At 37.2% G+C, this 21347-nt stretch overlaps 3 protein-coding genes across 4 annotated transcripts; 2 read left to right on the forward strand and 1 right to left on the reverse strand.

Moving 5' to 3' along the window:
- Positions 1 to 137: 137 nt before the first annotated feature.
- Positions 138 to 8220, reverse strand: mlf2 (myeloid leukemia factor 2). Of its 2 annotated transcripts, none has more exons than XM_065298294.2 (8): positions 7457 to 8220; positions 6983 to 7070; positions 4966 to 5007; positions 4771 to 4824; positions 4402 to 4530; positions 1080 to 1239; positions 747 to 954; positions 138 to 646 (listed from the first exon to the last, which is right to left on the reverse strand). In XM_065298294.2, exons 1-8 carry the CDS (start codon positions 7498 to 7500, stop codon positions 643 to 645), a joined length of 729 nt encoding a protein of 242 aa, XP_065154366.1. In that variant the 5' UTR covers positions 7501 to 8220; the 3' UTR covers positions 138 to 642. The 2 variants fall into 2 exon arrangements, with proteins under 2 accessions (XP_065154366.1, XP_065154365.1); XM_065298293.2 differs by having other exon boundaries at positions 6983 to 7091.
- Positions 8221 to 9304: 1084 nt separating this feature from the next.
- On the forward strand, positions 9305 to 13977 carry cdc42l (cell division cycle 42, like). The gene is made up of 6 exons (XM_065245345.2): positions 9305 to 9439; positions 10331 to 10435; positions 10745 to 10817; positions 12902 to 13011; positions 13360 to 13557; positions 13673 to 13977. Exons 2-6 carry the CDS (start codon positions 10331 to 10333, stop codon positions 13760 to 13762), a joined length of 576 nt encoding a protein of 191 aa, XP_065101417.1. The 5' UTR covers positions 9305 to 9439; the 3' UTR covers positions 13763 to 13977.
- A 2459-nt stretch (positions 13978 to 16436) lies between these two features.
- On the forward strand, positions 16437 to 21275 carry LOC135788865 (cell division control protein 42 homolog). Its single transcript, XM_065298291.2, has 6 exons — positions 16437 to 16649; positions 17302 to 17406; positions 18305 to 18377; positions 19620 to 19729; positions 19947 to 20144; positions 20242 to 21275. The coding sequence occupies exons 2-6, from the start codon at positions 17302 to 17304 to the stop codon at positions 20323 to 20325; spliced, it is 570 nt and encodes a 189-aa protein (XP_065154363.1). The 5' UTR covers positions 16437 to 16649; the 3' UTR covers positions 20326 to 21275.
- The last annotated feature ends 72 nt before the right edge of the window (positions 21276 to 21347 follow it).

Here is a 21347-nt window from a genome sequence, read left to right on the forward strand (position 1 = left end):
ACATCCCGCCACAAGGCTCAAACATTATGAGATGAGTGTGATGAAATGGCTCACTAACCTTGTCCGTGTAAAGTTGTATTCAATCTTTCACCTCCCGTTATGACTTAGTAACAACTTAGTAACCACAGGACATCCAATGGTGTAACAAGATCTTTTAATTAGGTAATAAGTTTAATTAGTCAGCATTGTACAGTTAAACCCACAGACACCCTAGTGTCAACACAAACATATATGGACTTTACAGTGAATTTGTGTGTGTGTGTGCACGTGTGTGTAGTGTGTAATTAAATATTTGGATATTGAAATATTGGAAGCATGAGAATTAATTTAAATACAAAGATGTATATGTATGTGTGTATAATCGCAAGGTTAAAGAGCTGTTGAATGATGAATGCTGGTGTGTATGCTTTGAGAGTAGTAAGTTGGTATGAGGTACACAGGCCAGATGAAATTCCAGTTTAAAACTTTCAGCCCGTGTTATGACACCCCATTCCAGCATACTGCCCTATAAGGAGCTGACTACACATATTGAGACAGTTTGGAACTATCAAACATTTGACTCTTCGGGTATATTATTCTTCACTATTCTTCTCCTCTATTTTCACAGCATCAGGTAGATCACTCCACACCGAGTGCTTCACTTTACCTGTAGGCAGAGTGAAGAAACATTGCAAAAACACGAGTATAGCATAGAAATATTGTATCCATAACAAACATTTATTGATTTATTTGGGCACATCTCTTACCAGTCATATCGCGGGCGGGATTGATGATGATGGTGGCGTGGTGATTCATGGCGAGGCGAGGGAGAGGAGGAGCTTGGTGGTGCTGTTAGGGCCAGCTGCTGGCCCACCCCCGCACTCCGGTCATGTCCATAATCTATACTACGGGCATTAGTTGGGCGGTACCGCCCTAACCCTCTCCTCCACTCTTCATCAAAGGCAGCTGCCTCACCTGACAGAGCATATTTTTACAATAGTGAATACAATAATTTTTTAAAGGTCTGAGCTTAAATATAAGCAGATGCTTAGGAAAAAGTGACAAAAACAGAAGAATACAAAAAGGGGTTTTTGACTCACTCTCCTCCAGGTTAAAGAAGTCCTGTCTCTCTTCACGATCACCCGTTAGTCTGTTCCTTGAACGTTCCATCACATGACCCCTTTCACGAATGTGATGCCCTATAGCCATGCGCTCCAGCCCGCTTTCACTGTCACGCATTGTTTGACGTGTCTCTCTGATCTAAACAAACACAGTTTAGAAACCCTTAGAGACAAAGATGCATTTTTGTGACTGGTGCGTTTTGTTGTTGTGTTCATTTTAAAGAGACACTCCACTTTTTTTGAAAATATGCTAATTTTCCTGCTTTTTAAAGTATGTAAGTATTAAACATTTGATTTTTACAGTTTTGGAATCCATTCAGCCGATCTCTGGGTCTGGCGGTACCACTTTTAGCATAGCTTAGCACAATACATTGAATCTGATTAGACCATTTAGCATCGTGCTCAAAAATAACCGAAGAGTTTAGATATTTTTCCTATTTAAAACGTAAAAATTAAAAGTTGCGATTTTCTAGGCATATATGGAACTTTGCTGCCGTACCATGGCTGCAGGAGGCGCAATGATATTACACAGTGCCCGAAAATAGTCCCCTGCTATTACTAAGGGGACTATTTTCGGCTGCTGCGTAATATCATTGCGCCTCCTGCAGCCATGTTACAGCAACAAAGTTCTTGATTATTACACCAGAATGAGATTTTTTTATTTTCCGTCGGTCTTGGTACACAATGTAACTACAGAAGAGTCAAGTTTCAAAAAGGAAAAATATCTAAACCCTTTGGTTATTTTTTTGTGCGATGCTAATGGACTAATCAAATTAAATGGATTATGCTAAGCTATGCTAAAAGTGGTAGCGCCAAACCCGGAGATCGGCTGAATGGATTCCAAATTGGTAAGATTCAAATGTTTAACTCTAGGGGAGATGGAAAATGAGCCTATTTAAAAAAAGTGTCCCTTTAGGAAAATACATAGAAATATCACAATATATAAATATATTGCAGATGTGCACATCAAAATAATTTGCCATAAATGTATGATGTCAATACTTTAAAAAGCTATGTACAGTCACAGGTTTAACAGAGACTGGAAAAAAAATTGCGCTTTTGTGCTCTCTGAGTAGGGATGGGCGATATGGCCTAAAATCCATATTGCGTTATACATTGCAGCCTCTTGCGATAGCTATATGTATTGCGATATAATATTTCAATAGACTCGTTTCAGAACAGGTTATATAGACCCTTACAAAAGCCAAACTGCTAAAAAAAGTAAGTAAAACGTTATATATATTCCGCGCGTGGAGCAGCAGTTAACTTATGTAACTTATGGCTTAAATCCAAAAAATAGATGTTGCATCAGTCTTTTTCGCGAGTTCCTCTGTTTCGCTGACGCTTTCATCCATGTTTATTCGGCTGCAGCTTGTGGCTCTAAAGTTTGCGGGTAGATTGTTTCATTAACACGCATTATCGCGATAGTGCAATAGATTTAAAATATCTATCGTATGCCAATTTTCTATCGTTTATATTGCATATCGTTTATATTGCCCATCCCTATCTCTGAGATTTAAAACATGATCTACCATCAAAAAGAATGTGAAACATGTTTGATTGTTATATAATTTTCAGTTCTTACATAAATGTTAATAAAGTTGTAACAAACTTAAAGTAGTAACATATTGCATATTGTATTAATTACCAAGTTATCACATTTCACACATTTTTCTATATTACTGTGCAGTCTTAGTTTATTTCTTTAAGATATCAGTTATTTATAAAATTGAGGAAAATATCTTTAAATCTGGTCATATAAACAGACTAGGGTTATTTTCTGCATTTAACACAGCTGTTTCTTATTTTGTCTAGAGCAGGGGTGGGCATTCCTGGTCCTGGTGGGCCACTGTCCTGCAAAGTTTAGCTCCAACCCCAAATTAAACACCTGAATGACATTCTGGTGTGTTTAATAGGGTGGAAGATAATCTTTGCAGGACAGTGGCCCTCCAGGACCAGGAATGCCCACCCCTGGTCTAGAGCAAAGTATCCCTGAACACCAAAATCTGCGGCATACTACACTTCCTTGTACTCACACTTACAAAAAAAATGAACCAGGGTTTTACTACAGTAAAAACAAAAAAAGTTAAATAATTGTTACCACAAAATAACCATGGTTTTGCAAATGGTAATTAATGCAGCAAAAAAATAAAACAAACATGGTTCCCACAAACATTGTTTTTGTTTGGGCAGACCTGACATGCACTCTGCAGAACAGTCCCAAGCAAAGCAATTTGGTCATGTTTTTGCTTTTTTACGATCTGCATAATTTGATTAGTGGATTAGGTTCTTATCTCGTTAATGGCGGTGAAAGAGTTATCTCGTCAATTAAGAGAAAACGCTTCCCCGCCAATGACGAGATTTTCCGTAAACTTTTTAAACCCGGAAGTATTGCCCTATGGCAAGCGGCTGCATGTCCGTGTCTGTTTTAAAGATCGCTCTGAATGGGATCTCTATGAAAAGTCCGTCACAAAAAATGGAATTATCTCTGCTTTTTCCTCAAAATATGGTGTTTTTGCAGAAACCTACCCATATTCAAAAGCTGATTGCAAAAGAACCACTGAAGGTAGGATGAAACGTTTTTTTGTTTTAAAGCAGAGGGTCTGTTCTTTCATTTGGTATATTGTATGTTTATATATTTAAAAAAGAACATTTTCTGGAAGGCATTAAACTTTGGTGAAAATCATGAAAAACGCTGGCGCTGGCTGGCAACTTTTTTAAAAAACACTGGCGGTAAAAGAGTTAAACAGATGAAGAAAGTGCAAGACAATGCTATTATCAGAAAAAAAGTCCCTCCATAGGATAAAAAAATTCAAGATTTTTCAAAAATTGGTCACTTAAAACCTACATCAATTGACCATTAATCTTTATGTCTATGGCAATCACAACCCTGCATAATATAATGTAGCATTGTGATCACCATTAAATATGTATTTATATTAGGACTGCACGATAAATCGCATGCAATAGGAAAGCTCATCTCATCGGTAATTCCGGTTCCTTGATTAGCAGGAAATCGGCATTACCTGCTTTCAAATGGAGCAGCATTTACTACACAAAGCTGTAGTTCACTGACAAGCTGAGCCATATCACATATATATCACAGGCGATATGTCCGCAATAATTAATGTGAAATTGCCCCGGTTGTCAGTGAACTACAACTCTTTGGCGATTTACTACTAATCAAAGAACCGGCTTTACTGACGAGAAATGCGCATTCCTATCGCATGCGATGTATCGTGCAGCTCTAATTTATAATATAACACTTTTGGGTATCTGTTTGTGTCTATGCGTGTCTTACACCCCCAGGAGCAGTGCGCATTTCACTGGTCTGCTGATAGACTTTAGGTGCTCCAGAGTCTGAGGACGAGTATGAGATGACTGTGGATGAGGAGTAGGTCTGGCAGTTTGGAGTACCAGGGATACGTTCCTACAGGGAGAAAAAAGAAGAGCAGTAATGAAAGGCCAATGGAGACCTGATGAAATAGTGAAAGATAAAGGTGATCTGAGGTGCCAGATGACCACTATCACGTGCAGGACTAAACTGTATTCAAACAGGATGTGGTGTTTAGGTCTACATCCAAACTGAAGCCTTGGTAAAACAAGGTGTAAACCCTGGTGCCGTTGCAATAGCTCTGAAATGTATCGGGCAGGACACCATAAGACTCACCATGTTCTCCATCATTCCACTCATCATGCTGAACATGTCCATGAATCCCCCACCCTGAGACAAAACCCAATATTTAAAATCCAAGATAGTGCATGAATACTTTCATTAATTTTTACTGATGTGGAGAGAAGTAACAAAGCAGACAGAAAAGTAAAACTGTGTTGGGTATAAAATGAGAAAAAAACAAGTCCATACCATCCCCATCATGCCGAAAGGAGACAGGGCTCCAGCCTGTGGCTACAAAGGGAAAATGACATGAGAATTTAAAGGGGTAGTTCACCCCAAAATTTTAATTCTGTTATCATTTACTCACCCTCATGTTGTTCTAAACCTGTATGAGTTTCTTTATTTTATGGAACACAAAAGAAGATATTTTGATAAATGATGGTAAGCACATAACTTCCGATACCCATTCACTTCCATAGTATTTGTTTCTCCTACTATGGAAGTCAATAGGTACCGTCAACTGCATGCTCACTATCCTTTTTCAAAAAAAAAAAAAAAATTGTGTTCAGCAGGACAAAGAAATTTATACAGGTTTGGAGCAACTTAAGGGTAGGTAAATGACAGAATTATAATTTTGGGTGAACCATCCCATTAATCTTTAATACAATCTAAAGATTACTTTTACATTACATTAGTGCATTTTCGTTTTGAAGCGAATTACTTTTGATACAGTTACGTCCGGCATACACACTACTCTAGAGTTTTCGAACCTTCGTAAATTGAGATCCTTGCAGTGCTGCACACTTGGGGTGTGAGCTGTAATGTGGACGGACACAAACGACAAAAGGAAGGCGTATGTCCACACATTCGTTCCATAATTGGGGCTTCATGGATCATTGCGTATCCTTCTCTGATTCAAGCTTCTATCGTATGACCATTACGCTACCATAAGATGACAGTGACCAACCACAACGATCGTGTAAACGGTAACATGAGATAGAACGACAGGCTTTGCAGAGTTTGCACATTGTACACACAGTAAGCACATTGTGTGTTTATTCATAACACAAACACCCAAAACATGTGCACAAGCACTACTATAAAAATTCTGCACCTAATGAGAACAAATAATGTTATAGCCATCTTTAACATGACAGCGCACATATGCCTTCAAACAGATGTTTGCACCCTAAATAGTGAACTTTGTGCAACCAACTATTGCCACAGATTATAAACGCTATACCAACATGTTTTTAACATGTATCCTGATGGATATCAGGGGTAGGCGATAAATCACCTGTGATTCTTAAGTAAAGCCAGTTTCGTGATTAGTAGTAAATCGGCATCACCTGCTTTCAGATGGAGCGGTAATTACTACACAGCGATGTATTTCACAGAGAAGGTCAGCAAAATCGCATACAATATCGGAGGAGACTTGTCCACGGTTATGAACACGATTTTGCCTAGCTTCTCTGTAAAATACGGCTCTGTGTAGTAAATGCCAGTCCATCTGAAAACAGGCGATTCATTGCCCACCCCTAATGGATATATACTATTATAAACGCTCTGACTTTGAGCTGCATGTAGCAGTGTGCACAGCCCTGCCTGCTTCTGTCACTTGCAGTATAAACTAAAACCAGGGGCTTAGTTATAAAATTCAACATAAACGGCTGAAAAAATTAAAGCCGTTATGTAAGGAATAATTGATGACGGGCCGATGAATTATCCGAAAATAATGCAGACCCAAGGTATTAATTTGGACCGATGCAAAGCGGAGTGTGCATTATTTTCAAATAATTCAAAGGACTGAAGTCAATTATTCCACTCATACCACGGCTACCACAGACATTGATAAGACATTGCTCTGGTGGTTATTTTAAAACATTTGACAGGTGTGTGTTTATCAAAAAATAATGCATACCTGGGGAACATTTCTCAAGAATAAAGCATTCAACAGCCCTGTGGTATAAGCAGTTAAAACACTGTGGCAAGAGATAAGCTATTATTAGAGTAGTAAGCTCTTCTACACTTGTACACACATGCTCAGTGTGTGTTAATGGTAATGTTTCATAAGTCTATCTTTTTGTTTTCATTTTAATTTTAAAACACAATTTTAAACGGAAAATGCACTGATGTAAACAGCCACAAGTTCACTCAGACTAAAGACAAACTGCAAAGATCATCTTCAGCAAGGTGCCAGATTCGACATTGAATTGAAAGCCATGTTATTCATGTTTTGTGTGGTTTTGAAGGTTGTGATGTCTACCTGAATGCGTGCACGTGGATGCTGTATCTGAGGGGTCAGAGGAAACGGTTCCATGCCAAATGGCCCGAACATACTGCTCATCTGATGCCTGTGTGCCGCAAACGGATCCCTATCACAGTATAACATGCACAATATACACTTGCTTGTATTACCCTTAAATAAGAGCTCAAATATATTTGCATCATTTACTTTACATTTACACTTAGCAAACATTTTATTCCAAAGGGACTTATATATGTAATCCCCTAATATTCAAAACTAATAATTATGAACTCTCCAATATCTATTAAACAATGAATGAAAACAGAGGTACGTTTGAATATACAACCCCATGCTCAAGCCAACTCTACAAAGTTGCATACACACAGCATGCATTTTATCAATAATGTTCCCTGAAATTCGAACCCATGACCTTGCTTTAACTATTAAGCTACTGGAACACATAATATATGTGAATCAACTGGTAATACTCACATCATGTATGGGCTGTCATCCACATCGTTCAAGTAGCGAAACATTTTTTTTCTCCTTGGTTTGATCGAACTCGGACTTCTGACTTTAAGTTCTGACTCGAATCGAAACCCAACAGCGCCTCAGGTTAACGTTGATTGGTCAACCAATCATCAAGCTCCCCTATCAGATATGCAAAACAGTCTCTGCTGGGGAGTTATACAATTCAGCTTGCGGGTTGTATTATCCAACAATACAAACCATCAATTTACGGCGTGAGATAGCACAACTGTATACTGAATCAGCTCTGCAGAACATTTAAACCTAACGCGAACGCGCTCGAATATTCCAGACAAGTGCTGATCCAGAGCAGCCCGCAAGCTATTACTGGCGGTTAGCCTAGCGTAACAACATGCACGACGAATTTTAAAACACCATCGAGCTTTGAATATAAAGGTCAGTTTTGGTTAGGGTGAATGATGTCGATGTTGCCCAAAAATAACAGCACGCAGAGCAGACGGACCGACGGCGATAACCTCCGCAGATGAGCACAGGAAGACAGAATGACAAAGAGAACAAAACCTTAAAGATCCTGGGCGAATATCTTGCGATATATGCGCGTTTGTTCGGATTGCGCTGGATCAAAGTCGATACCGAGTCGCAATAAAAATAAAGTCCAGTAAGGTAGATGTGGTTTTCAAAGGACGATTACGCGCTGTTAGTAAAACAGTCACAAAAGCCAAACGTCAACAGAAAAGCGAGATGGGGGAGGAGGAGGAAGAGGAGGGGTATATCACTGCCCACATTCCGGTGAATAAATATAAAAGTTTAAGCGGCGATCTTGAACATTGAAATTAGGGATTAAGAAGAAAACAGTAAATACAAACAGAAATTATATTGCCCTTATGATTCTGAACTATAAAGCTTTAGTATTGTTATTGGTTCATTGGATGCGTTTATATTTGGGTGACCAGCATTTGAAAATTTTACTATTATTTTAAATATTTTTTCAAAACCCATAAATATGTTTTACATTGATTTACATGATCAACATGACATAAGAAGGTAACAGAAGATAAGCAAAAGAAGGAGGCTTTTATCTTGACACATTTTTTCCCAGTTCACGGATGCAGTGTTTAGAAATGCAAAAGAGCATTTTGAAGAACAGTCTTGAATTTATAAAATGTCATTATTAACATTTAAAACTAAATAAATAAACACAATTAAGCAAATGTAGAGCATTAATAGTGAAACGGAAAGCATAGCCCTAATAAGGTAATCGCTAGATGGCAGTGCACGTACAGGATGCAGAGAACTTCTCAAGGAAGGGAAATCCATCTTTCCACTCTGATTTCCAGTGCGGGTCACGTGGTTGTCAAAACAGCTCCCAATTTACTGTACTTTGAACTAAGTTTTTATTATAATGCTAATACATTTAGCTATATCGCATTCAGGTTATTTTCCAAGATTTGAGATTATGTAAATCTTGCATAATCTGTGTCTACTGCAATGTTTAGTTAAATACAACGAAAACTAGTGTGCAAAGTTCATAAATTAGAACAACAATAAAGTGCTGTATGCAAACTAGTGTTATTGTCCCCAAAATCCAGTAAAAAGCTCTCAAAACGTTTTAAAAGGGCAACTTCTTTAGCCATGTACACTTTAGCCATGTACACTCACTATTTACTCATGTTGTCCCATGCCACATGGACAATTTTTGTGGACATGTTTTGTGAAACTTACATTTCTGTTTGTGTTTTACAGAGGAACGACAGAAGGATGCGTGATTTTTGACAGGTTTTTACATTAGAATGTGATGTATTTTTACAGAAGACATTGCGCCCCTAGCGGCCGCTATGGAACTACAGTTTGTGTTGGGAGTGATCGCAGAGTGGGAAGGCTGATTGAAACGCTGCATCTACGCCAAGACGTTTTTCGCTTTCATTCACGTCAGATTGATACTTACAAACCCGGACGTAACCAACGCCTAGTTGCCGGAGAGAAACGGTAATGGATTTGTCTCTTTTGTATCTTTATTTATATGGTATTTTGCCGATTTATTCATAATTACATGTCATATACGTCCGTTGGCGTTTTCTAGTTGTGTAAATTTGATTTAGCTCGGTGTGTGGCCCTCTGTGAAGTGTTAGCGCGTTAGCTTAGCCCCGCAGCATCCTGTCGCCTTCATTACACAACTCTGATTTACTTATTTACTGCTTAATTTCCCCATATACGAAATGTTTCCATGTGACTATCACAGACTTTATTTGTACAAAATTTCTTGTAAGTAGCGTTAGTCATCATTTGGTGTAGAACTAAGATTTATTTGATAATGAGTTCAACTTTATTTTGGGGGAAATAGGTTATGATTCAAATTTTCTAGTGTTGAATGCTAACTTTAGTGATTAATATGATTCCTCTCGTGTCGTGTTTTATCTTCGATTCAATAATAAACAGGTTAATCGATGATCCACTTGACACCTACTTTATATTGTTTATTGTTTAAAGCTGCTTTACATATGTAGTTATTACTAAATATGAACGTTTAAAATAAGGTTTAGGGACAAACAAATGATCGACGATCGTGTTAAAATAAACTATAATGAAGGTAGAAAACTGAGTGATACCGAGAAAGTAGCAAAGTCTTCCTTTCAGTAGCGTTAATATGCGGAAGCACAGTCTCTGAATCGACACATTCTTCTAGATGTCATTCTCTACGTCTTCCTTTGTGTCTAAAATCAAATCACATCACTTAGGGCGTTTAGTAAATGCATTAAACCTGCACGACATGACTGTGAACACTCGAAACAGTGAAAGAAGGAAATGATTCAGTCTCAGGTATTTTCAGTCTCACGAGGACCAATATCAATGTTAACGCGATTATCTCTCACCATATAGATGCAGACTATAAAGTGTGTGGTGGTTGGAGATGGAGCTGTCGGAAAGACCTGCCTCCTCATCTCCTACACAACCAACAAATTCCCATCTGAATATGTTCCCACGGTAAGGGTGCTGGGGTAGATATTAAGGGGGTGGGGACAAAGTGATGGATTTATTATTAGTAATAATGCCAGTTATTATTGTCTTGCATACATTGTTTTGTTTAAAATAAGGAGCTCACAGGTATGTGTGCCATTGGCTTAGATTATTGTTGATAAGTGTTTAGTGTTGTCATTTGATTTAAAATGTGGTGTTTGAGTTATAAGTATTGTGTTTTGGTTTTGTACTTATTGTGTTTTGCTATCATCAGCCTTATTGAGTTGTTTTTATCAGTGATAAAAATCCCTTTAGTAATGGGATTTATTTGTGCAGGTGTTTGATAACTATGCTGTCACAGTGATGATTGGAGGAGAACCGTACACATTGGGGCTTTTCGACACGGCAGGTAATGTAGTCTAGATCACTTTCTGTAGGTAGTTTCATCCCACGATAACACCATAACAAAAAGCATGAAAAATATAATTTGTTTAGCTAACATGACTTTATTATTTTTAACTTACTCTATTACATACCTCGGGTCTTTAGTGATCCTATACATTTTATACCTTAAATTGTAAAACAGATAATATTTTAAATGTTTGTGTTTTTTTATCTTGTTAAATTGTTGCTAAGACAAATATACATAAATACTAAAAAGATGAAGGTCTAACTCAATAAAAAAATAATAAACAAGCCAAGAGGGAGGCTTAGTGAATGATACCCCTGTCACTTAAGACCTTGAGGTATGCATCAAAGGGTTAAAATACAACCTTAAAATGGATTTAAAGTAAGTGTGATCTGTGTTGGTGTATTTGGATTAAAATCTCTCTTACTGTATTTTATAAGACTTGTTTTTTCTAAACCTTTTCTATACTTTGACCTGCCACTGTCACAATGAAATCGTTTTCATTTGCTCATACACTCGTCTATATATATATATGTATATATATATGTATATATGTGTATATGTGTGTATATGTGTGTGTGTGTGTGTGTGTATATATATATATGAACTTTACATTTGCCCAGCTGGTATAATGTTAGTAGTTCCTAACCATAGTGTTATACAATGAACAATAGAAACCTTAAAGGGATAGTTCACCCAAAAATGAAAATTCTGTCATCATTTACTCACCCTCATGTTGTTCGAAACCTGTATAAGTTTCTTTATTCTGAACACAAAAGATGTTTTGATAAATGATGTTAACTACACAGTTGACAGTACCCATCTATAGTAGGAAAAAACAAATACTATGGAAGTCAATGGGTACCATCAACTGTGTCCTTACAATCATTTATCAAAATATCCTCTTTTGTGTTCAACAGAATAACGAAACTCATACAGTTTTAGAACAACATGAGGGTGAGTAAATGATGACTGAATTTTCATTTATGGATTAATGATCCCTTTTTAATCTTAACCTAAAAGGACTAGTCCATTTTCTTGAAAATAAATCCAGATAATTTCCTCATCACAATGTCATCCAAAATGTTGATGTCTTTCTTTGTTCAGTCGAGAAGAAATTCCAGGATTTTTTTCATTTTAATGGACCCCAACACTTAACAATTTTAATGCAGTTTAAAATTGCAGTTTCAAAGGACTCTTAATGATCCCAAAGAGGCATAAGGGTCTTATCTAGCGAAACAATTGTCATTTTGGCAAGAAAAATAAAAAATATGCCGGTCGCGTGATGCACCAGCGCGACCTCACATAATTGCATAATGATGTCGTAAGGTCGCGTGTTACATATCTGAAACGCACATTTGCAGACCATTTTAAACAATAAACTGACACAAAGACATTAATTAGTATAATTTGACATACAACAACGTCGGAACAGTCCTCTTTCTCCACACATGTAAACACTGGGGCGTAGTTTCGCATACATCATCCCTGACCTCTTGATTACATGAGGTCGCGCTGTTGTGTCACAGGTCCGGCAAAGAGGAGAAGTTATGGTTTAAAAGTGCATATTTTTAAAATGACAATGACAAAAATGACAATCGTTTCGCTTGATAAGACCCTTATGCCTCGTTTGGGATCATTTAGAGTCCGTTGAAACTGCAATTTTAAACTGCATTAAAACTGTTAAGTGTTGGGGTCCATTAAAGTCCATTTAAATGAGAAAAATCCTGGAATGTTTTCTCAAAAAACATAATTTCTTCTCGACTGAACAAAAAAAGACATCAACATTTTGGATGACATGGTGGTGAGTAAATTATCTGGATTTTTTTTTTTTTTTAAAGAAAATGGACTAAACCTTTAAGTGATTTCCCTTATATCTAATATGTTTTACTGGGGATACAGAAGGAAACGGATAAATCCTTATATACTTAACCTTTGTTTTTTAATTATTGCATATTTGGCGTTGTGGTTATGTGGATGCATCAAGGCTTTAGCTGCTATGCTCTGTTCAGAAGTGCTGTCTTCAGTGACTCTTAAAGCAGAAGAAAGGTAAAAATCAATGGCAATTGTTTCTGTTCTCTCAGGTCAGGAAGACTACGACAGACTTCGGCCTCTCAGCTATCCGCAGACAGATGTCTTCCTGGTTTGCTTCTCTGTTGTTTCTCCTTCCTCCTTTGAGAACGTAAAAGAGAAGGTGGGTCTTTTTCCCAGCACTCTCACAGTGTTTTCCTGCTTGTCTAACTATGTGCGATCATAACAAGGAAAGGCTTATTGACTTAAGTTACTGATTATAAACTAGACTTATATGTCATGATTCGCCTATAAAAAAAGTGTTACAGTTCTCCTTTATTGTGTTGATGGTGCTAAATCATGTACAGATTCATTATAGTGTTGTTTGGAGTTCAAATGCCCTCTCTTTACAAGTACTGGTTTTTATTTCTGGTCAACAGGGAGAATAGGAACTCATAAATTGATTTTAAAGCTATGCATTAAGTAGATGTATGCCAAAGTTGACCATTTTATTAATCTGTCTCTTCCTCAGTGGGTACCAGAGATCTCTCACCACTGTCCTCGCACTCCATTCCTTCTGGTTGGCACTCAAGTTGACTTGAGAGACGACAGTAATACTGTTGAAAAACTAGCCAAAAACAAGCAGCGTCCCATATCACCCGAAAGTGGAGAGAAGCTGGCTAGAGACCTTAGAGCTGTCAAATACGTAGAGTGCTCCGCCCTTACACAGGTAAAAATACAATCCGCACACACCTATGATGACATAACAGCTGCCTTTACTCTTTATAACCCATGTGACGTACCACAAATGCTATTTCATTTTATGTTCTCTTTGTTTGCTTCAGAGAGGTCTGAAGAACGTATTTGATGAGGCGATACTTGCAGCGCTTGAACCTCCAGAGACGAAACCCAAGAAGCGCTGCATCCTCTTGTAGGAAGATCAGCAGAGAGTGATGCGCTCACTCCAACAAGAGTGGGGTTGAGTAAACAAAATGATCTGATGGGGTTTTTAATGTTGGTATGGCTTGGCTTTGAAGTGGATAGAGTTAAAATTGGTAAAAAAACAAAAATGGGAACAAAACGGCAAAAAAATGAATTGAAACTGGAGATAATGGGCAACGAAATGGTATTGTAAACAAACAAACAAACACATGCACACCGTGCCTTTTCTAAATCTTTATAGAAATTAGAGCAACCTAAAATCAATAACCTCCCTGCAATCAAAGAATAGATACAGATACAGGTGCGCTTTATGCATGTATGTCACAGTATAAATCCACTTTAATGCTATAAATGTTATTTACACCGCAGCTTTATGTGATCTGTCTAGAAAAGCGTGATGATGGCACCAATACACAAGATTCGATTTTGAAATGCTTCAGGTTTTTGATTCTCATCAAAAATAAAAGATTTAAGATGCTTACACATTTGAACGCTGGACGGACGCACTGTATTTGTCATGTGCTTCACGCAAAGCAGCAACATTTCAAAAACGTGCTGACTGCCCTGATTAGCGCTTCTGCAGGGCTCAGCTGTTTGGTCTTTAACCTGTGGATGGTGTGTATGCAGTAAACTGTATCTCGGCTTCTTGGATCGGTTCAGTGAAGCATTTTTGCTGGATTGCAAAATCTTCGCACGCACAAAAAATAATCTTTGGAAAATTTCCCTTATGTTGTATTACAGGGATTGTTTTCTAGATTTTAATGTCGATTTTTGGCGCTCTAGACATGTGACTCACACCAACACCTGTAGGCAGGTTCTGTTCCATTCCGTTCTGTCTGTTCTGTTTAGACCTCAACCTTTAGGATGTACTAGACTGAATCTAGCACAAAAGCAAGCGTATGTGATTGTTTGAGCATTCAGTAAAGCTCTAATCACTGATAATGGCATTGATACGGAATAAACATAATAACAATTTTATATATTTTAACAGTTGTTTGAATTTTTTTTTTTTTTTTTTTGATGGATCAGAGTGTTATGTGACCATATAAACCAGACTCTCTAAGGCCATATCCTCTCCAGTGTGACCTGCGTTAGATTTTTTTTCTAAAAGGCGTAAGAGAGTTTGGGACCTTATGTGGGAGCCAATGGAGTCTTGGTTTAAAAGCAATTGTTTCTTCCTGCATGAGCCAAGCTGTTCTCCTCTTCTGCGGTTCATGCTCCTAGAATCTCTTTTTAGGTGCATTTACTTTCTTAGCCATGCAGGGCCTTCTGCTGGCCATTTAGAAAAACAAATTTATTTTTCCCCTATTTGTTTTGACTTGAGTATGATGTATTAAATGTATTACTGTTTTCCTCTTGGGTGAATGATTTTAGTGGTGACACATTTTGAAACTTGAGTTTTTTTTAAAAGACTTTATTTTATTTTTCGCTAGAGTACCATTTGATTGTGATTTATTAATAAAATAACAATTTCAAATGTAATATTTTGAATAATCAATCTTAACAGTCGTGAGAGTAAAATGGAGGATGATGACAGTTTGCAATGAGGCCTTTTCCTAGTCAAGTTCTGCGGTGTTTGGAATCTCACTATATTTGTAATAAAAGTGATGCGACTGACACGCAACTGATATTTGTATCCTACTTATTAAGTGATTCATGTATTTGCAAATGAGGTTATGTTAACCGCAGTTAATTTATAATTAACAAACCACCTTCTACATTTGGGATGTGAAACTTTATTTTACAAGACAGTAGATTACACAAAATAAGATATGAAACAAAAAAACATGTGGCCCTGGCTGTGAAAACCCAGCTAATGTAATTTATTGTGATTTTTGCTACATAAAATCATCCTATGTATGTAATGTAAAAAAAAGCATTTGGTGAACATAACCTTGATATCTTCAATATTGGTTAAGTTCATGTCAGTGATTTAAATTAATTATAGAACTCAAACCTTAATCCAAATATTATTTCACAGGGTCACATATATGATGGGTGTATGCATGTGTAATTCACTCTTGAGAGATTATTACCTCAAATAAATAAACAGCCAAACTAAAAAAAAAAAAGAAATAGAAATACAAGAAAGGGGGAGATAGCACTTCTAGATAAGATCAAACAGTATTAACTGAAAGCCTTATGAACAATGCTAACATATTTTCATTCTGTTAATCTGGGGTTAACAGCGTTGTCTGAGCTAGTTGGTTAGTGGTTTGCATTTCATGTGCATTTAAGGAAATAAATAAAAACTCCAGTACTATCTTAATATAATGTTATTTAAAAAGTGACATGTCACCATTTTAAAGGATAGTTCACACAAAAAATTAAATTCTGACATAATTTACTTACCATCATGATGTTCCAAACCTTTACAAATGTTTTTGTTCTGAACACAAAGAAAGATACGCTTAATCAAGCAGAAGCGCCATTGACTTTCATAGTAAGAAAAGAAAATACTTTGGAAGTGAATGCTCAAATCAAAAACAGTTACAGACAATGTTCGACTTCATCCGGCGCCGCAAGAATCGACAGCCGGATGACATCAAAGTATCGCGAGAGCGAGACGACATAGGATTTCTTTGAACTCATTCACGCGGTACTTTGACGTCATCTGGCTGTCGGTTGTTGCGGCGCCACATTAAGTCGAACAAGCCTATTGATTACTAAATGTGTTTTGTTACCTAACAGCCCAATTAAAATCCTCTGCAACACAAAAAACAGAGGTATGCCGTTTTTCCAGGTGAGCTTCATTCTCGGCAGGTTTGTATGAGCAGCACCAGAGCAACGCTGCACCACCTCTGGTGCCATCCTTGAGGTTCCAACAGACACAAGAAGACATGGAAATATCTGAATTATAATTCAGCAGAATATTTTGAGGTCAGTGGTACACTTATAGGCTACCAATACACTGTCGTCCTGCAGTACCAGGGATATATATGACGTATCTGGGTATAACTTCTCCTAAATATCTGTGACTCTTATCACAGACTTTTATTTTTCATAATTAGTCGTAATTTATTGTATTGTAGTTAGATTTTTTTGTAATGAGCTCAACTTTATTTTAGGGGGAAATATGATTCAATTATTCTAGTGTTGAAGCTAATTTTTATGATTATTAAGATTCGTCTCGTGCTGTGTTCTTTTCTTCGAATCAATGATAAAGATGTTAATCGGTGATCCGCTTGACAGGTGTTTTTCACCATATTGTTTATTTTCTAAAGTTTGTCTATAAATATAGCCATATGCCATTACTAAAAACGACTGGATTAAATTGAGGTTCGAGGACAAACAAATGATTGTGATCAAATAAAGAACAATCAAGGTAGAAGATAAAAGTCGTTACTTCCAGAAGCATTCATATGCGGAAGTACACTCTCTGATGTCATTCTTTATGTATTCATTTGTGTCTAAAAAGTAAATCACATGGGACTGGATAGTTGAAAAGCCGGAATTCGATTCACGTTAAAGGTATTGATTTGCAGTCTCATGAGGAGGTCCAATATTAACCCGTTGATTTCACACACCGTAGATGATGACTAAAAAGTGTGTGGTGGTTGGAGATGATGCGGCTAAAAAGACCCGCCTCCTCATCTCCTACATGGCCAGCAAATATCCACACGATTATGATCCCACGGTAAGGATGCTGGACTCTGGATTAGAAATTGAGGGGAGAAGACACAGTGGGAAACAAATAGTCTTGCATGCATTGTGTTGTTTAAAATAAGGAGGTGTACAGTTTCCTAAGATTATTGAAGATTCATGTTTAGTTTTTCTGGCATCTGATTTGAAATGTGGTGTATTTTAATTAAAAGTGTTTGTTGTAAGAGTGTTTTTTGCTATCATCAGCCTATAAAAGTGACATGTATAGACGTTTCAGCAGCAACAACATAAACAAACGGCTTTTGTGGACTAAACGCAACTTCCTGTCTTCCACATAGGATCAGTAGCAGAGCCTTTTTACAGTCGTTTATTTCAAATAACAAAAAAAGTAAATGACCTTCGTTCATATATCAACTGTATCAACTACTACACTGAGCAACTACTACAGACCGGACATTCACTTTGATTTCATCGGACGCACGCATGTTTCAGCGATTCATGCTTGGCCCGAAAGTTAACTTCAGGTCTGTACTTGTCTGTCGATCTGGCTACCGACTAAACCGACCTCTGAAACAACCTTGTGGAAAACTGTTTCAGTTTCCAAAAGGAAGACGGTGAGCATGTGTCACCGTCAGCCAGGCAAGAATTTAAGGATCTGTAGCTAACATTGTATACATTCATTTTACACAGTAATGTTAGCTCAGTGTTATAGTTGATATGCTTTAGCTATGATTTGTACTAAGGTTATTTACTGGTTATTTATTTAGCTTGTTATCAGAAATAGTCTACTCTAGAGGGACTCTGTTGTTATTGATTTTATGTGGAAGTCTATCGGAAATTAAGTTTGGGCCACAAAAGCTGTTTGTTTATGTTGTTGCCACTGAAACCGTCTATTTAAAGAATCCTTTTAGTAATTGGATTTATTTGTGCAGCTGTTTGATTGCTATGATGCCCCAATCATGATTGGAGGAGAATCGTATACATTGCAGCTTACCGACACATCAGGTAATGCGGTCTACATCAGGGGTTTTCAAAATTTGGGTCTGGACTCGCACACAGGCAGAAAACTTTGGGGGACAGGGTTTCATTTGAGGAATGTTCCCTCCTAAAATTATCATTAAGAACAAGCAATTATTTGTGATTACTCGCATACAAAATAAAAGTTTGTGTTTGCATAATATATGAGTGTGTACTGTTTGTAATTATTATGTATATATAAATTATTAATGTGCGCTTTGACTAATTTAGCAGTCATTTAAATAAATAGTTTTGCAAACAATAAGTCGACTAGTCTAAAAGATAAAATGCCCCTGAAGACAGTCCAAAAACATGCATGTTTAATATGCATCATGTATAATAAATGTGATCCATTATTTTATTATTAAACAGTCATCTCATCATTATTGCAGACAAGTAAAGGTTATAAATATGTGGTGCGCTTGTGTTAGGTTATTATTGTTTAACATTGAAGGGATTTCAGAAGGTTTCGGAAATAGAACAAAACTGCAATCATTCCCAGGTTTCGGACACAATATATCGGAGAGTGTTGCTAGAGTATGAATATATTATATTGCGATATGTAGCGTTTAAATATTACCATTAGATCACAACTAAACAACAGATTTATAAATTAAAAGGTTTAATAACAGTATGACTTAAAGCTACAATTGAAATGGTAACACTATAAATGCATCAAATGGTGAATAATACATGTACAATTAACTGTTTCCAATGCATGTGATATTACCTTATAGTATAGAGAACAGAGAAAGAAAGAAAGTTTAGAAGAAAGAGAGGAATCAATGAAAACTGGAGTCTTTGCCTAATGGCCTGAACCCCAGAGCTCAGTTAAACAAGGAAAGCATAGAGAAGGAGTAGAGTCCAAGAGCAGAGCTCATGGAGACCAGCCCAAAGAACCAGAAGACAAAGATCTTATGCAAACATTGTCCTTTATTATCTATCCTTAACCATGTGACTAACCCCAACATGATGCATTCAAACTGACCAATCAGAAGACCACTGACCCCCACTACTTGACCAAACCCAACATAATACATTTAAACTGACCATTCAGAATACGACATTTAACCCCCACTGTACTGGATGAGTCAATGAGTACCGGAATGCAGATGGTACAGGATGAAAACGGGGGTTATGACCGAGTTAAAATTCTCCATATTCCTATATTTTTAGAGAGTGTTATAGAAACCTTAAAGGTTAAACCTCCAATTGTTTCTGTTCTCTCAGGTCTGGAAGACTACGAAGTATTTCGACCTCTCTTCTATCGGCAGACAGATGTCTTCCTGGTTTGCTTCTCTGTCGTTTCTCCTTCCTCCTTTGAGAACGTAAAAGTAAAGGTGGGTCTTTTTCCCAGCACTCTCTCAGTGTTTTCCTGCTTGTTTTCCACCTGTATTCTGTCTATGGCACTATATCATGTACATGTTTGTTTTAGTTTTGGTACACAGCAGATGTTTTTGGGCATTCAAATACTCTGTCTTTACAAGCACCTGACTTTTTTGGTAAACAGGGAGATTGGGAACTCATGAGTAGCTCTTCTATACTTCTCTTCCTCAGTGGGTACCAGAGATCTCTCACCACTGTCCACACACTCCATTCCTTCTGGTGGGCACTCAAGTTGACTTGAGAGACGACAGAAGCACTGTTGAAAAACTAGCCAAAAACAGCCAGAAACCCATATCACCCAAAAGTGGAGAGAAGCTGGCAAGAGACCTTAGAGCTGTCAAATACGTAGAGTGCTCCGCCCTTACACAGGTAAAAATACAATCCGCACAGCTGCCTTTACTCTTTATAACCCATGTGACGTACCACAAATGCTATTTCACTTTTATGTTCTCTTTGTTTGCCTCAGAGAGGTCTGAAGAATGTATTCGATGAGGCGATACTTGCAGCGCTTGAAGAGACAAAATCCAAGAAGTGCTGCATCCTCATATAGAAAGATCAGCAAGAGGGGGGTTGAGTAAACAAAACGTTCTGGCGGGGTTTTGGGGATTGGCTTTAAAGTGAAAAGAGATGTAATAGATAACAATAATGGGAACCAAACAGCAAAAAATTATGTGAAACTGGAGATAACGAAATGGTACAAACAAACACATGCACACCGTGCCTTTCTAAATCTTTTTAAAACAATGGAGCCACCTGAAAACAAAACAATAACCCCCCTGATAAAAAAGAATAGATACAGGTGCGCTTTATGCACGTATGTCACAGTATAAATCCACTTTAATGCCTTAGATGTTATTTACGCCGCAGTTTCATGTGATCTGTCTACAACAACATGTTGAGGGCACCAATACATAAGATTCAATTTTGAAAAGCTTCAGGTTTTTGATTCCCATCAAAGATGAAAGATTCAAGATGCCTACACATTTGAACGCTCGACAAACACATTTGTCATGTGCTTTGCTCAAAGTTAATGCCGAAATCTATCAAGCTATTGGGTTTAGGGTTAGGTTTGGGAATAGGATTAGGATGAAAACAGCGGTCATCCGGTGAGATTTCACAAGATTTTAGCCGTTGCTGTATCCCTTCTAGCCACAACCCCAAATGAGCAAGGCTGTTCTCTTCTTCCGTGGTACATCGTCTTAGAATCTCTCTTAGTGTATTAAGAATCTCTCTTATTTACTTTTTTAACAATGCAGGGCCTTCTTCTGGCCATTTAGAAAAACACCTTTTTCTCCTATTTGTTTTGACTTGAGGTTGATGTATTTAATATAGTTTTCCTCTTGGGTGAATGATTTTAGTGGTGACACATTTTTAAACTTGAGTTTTTTATTATTTTATTTTTTGTTAGACCATTTGATTGAGATTTATGAATAAAATAACAATGTAAAATGTAATAATTAGAAAAATCAACCATGAGAGTAAAATGGAGGATGATGATGATGACAGTTTGAAATGAGTCCTTTTCCCAGTCAAGTTCTGCAGTGTTTGAAATCTCACTATATTTGTAAAAAA

The sequence above is a fragment of the Paramisgurnus dabryanus genome, chromosome 13 (genome assembly GCF_030506205.2).
Source record: "Paramisgurnus dabryanus chromosome 13, PD_genome_1.1, whole genome shotgun sequence".
NCBI lineage: Eukaryota > Metazoa > Chordata > Actinopteri > Cypriniformes > Cobitidae > Paramisgurnus > Paramisgurnus dabryanus.

Excerpts from the sequence above, each read along its gene's own strand:
- LOC135788865 (XM_065298291.2), top strand. The coding sequence starts at position 17,302 with ATGATGACTAAAAAGTGTGTGGTGGTTGGAGATGATGCGGCTAAAAAG. Across the intron at positions 17,407-18,304 it reads CACACGATTATGATCCCACG|CTGTTTGATTGCTATGATGC; the intron begins GTAAGGATGCTG and ends TTATTTGTGCAG. Across the intron at positions 18,378-19,619 it reads GCAGCTTACCGACACATCAG|GTCTGGAAGACTACGAAGTA; the intron begins GTAATGCGGTCT and ends CTGTTCTCTCAG.
- mlf2 (XM_065298293.2), bottom strand. The coding sequence starts at position 7,500 with ATGTTTCGCTACTTGAACGATGTGGATGACAGCCCATACATGAT. Across the intron at positions 5,008-6,982 it reads ATCCACGTGCACGCATTCAG|CCACAGGCTGGAGCCCTGTC; the intron begins GTAGACATCACA and ends TTCCCTTTGTAG. Across the intron at positions 4,825-4,965 it reads CTTTCGGCATGATGGGGATG|GGTGGGGGATTCATGGACAT; the intron begins GTATGGACTTGT and ends GTTTTGTCTCAG.
- cdc42l (XM_065245345.2), top strand. The coding sequence starts at position 10,331 with ATGCAGACTATAAAGTGTGTGGTGGTTGGAGATGGAGCTGTCGGAAAG. Across the intron at positions 10,436-10,744 it reads CATCTGAATATGTTCCCACG|GTGTTTGATAACTATGCTGT; the intron begins GTAAGGGTGCTG and ends TTATTTGTGCAG. Across the intron at positions 10,818-12,901 it reads GGGGCTTTTCGACACGGCAG|GTCAGGAAGACTACGACAGA; the intron begins GTAATGTAGTCT and ends CTGTTCTCTCAG.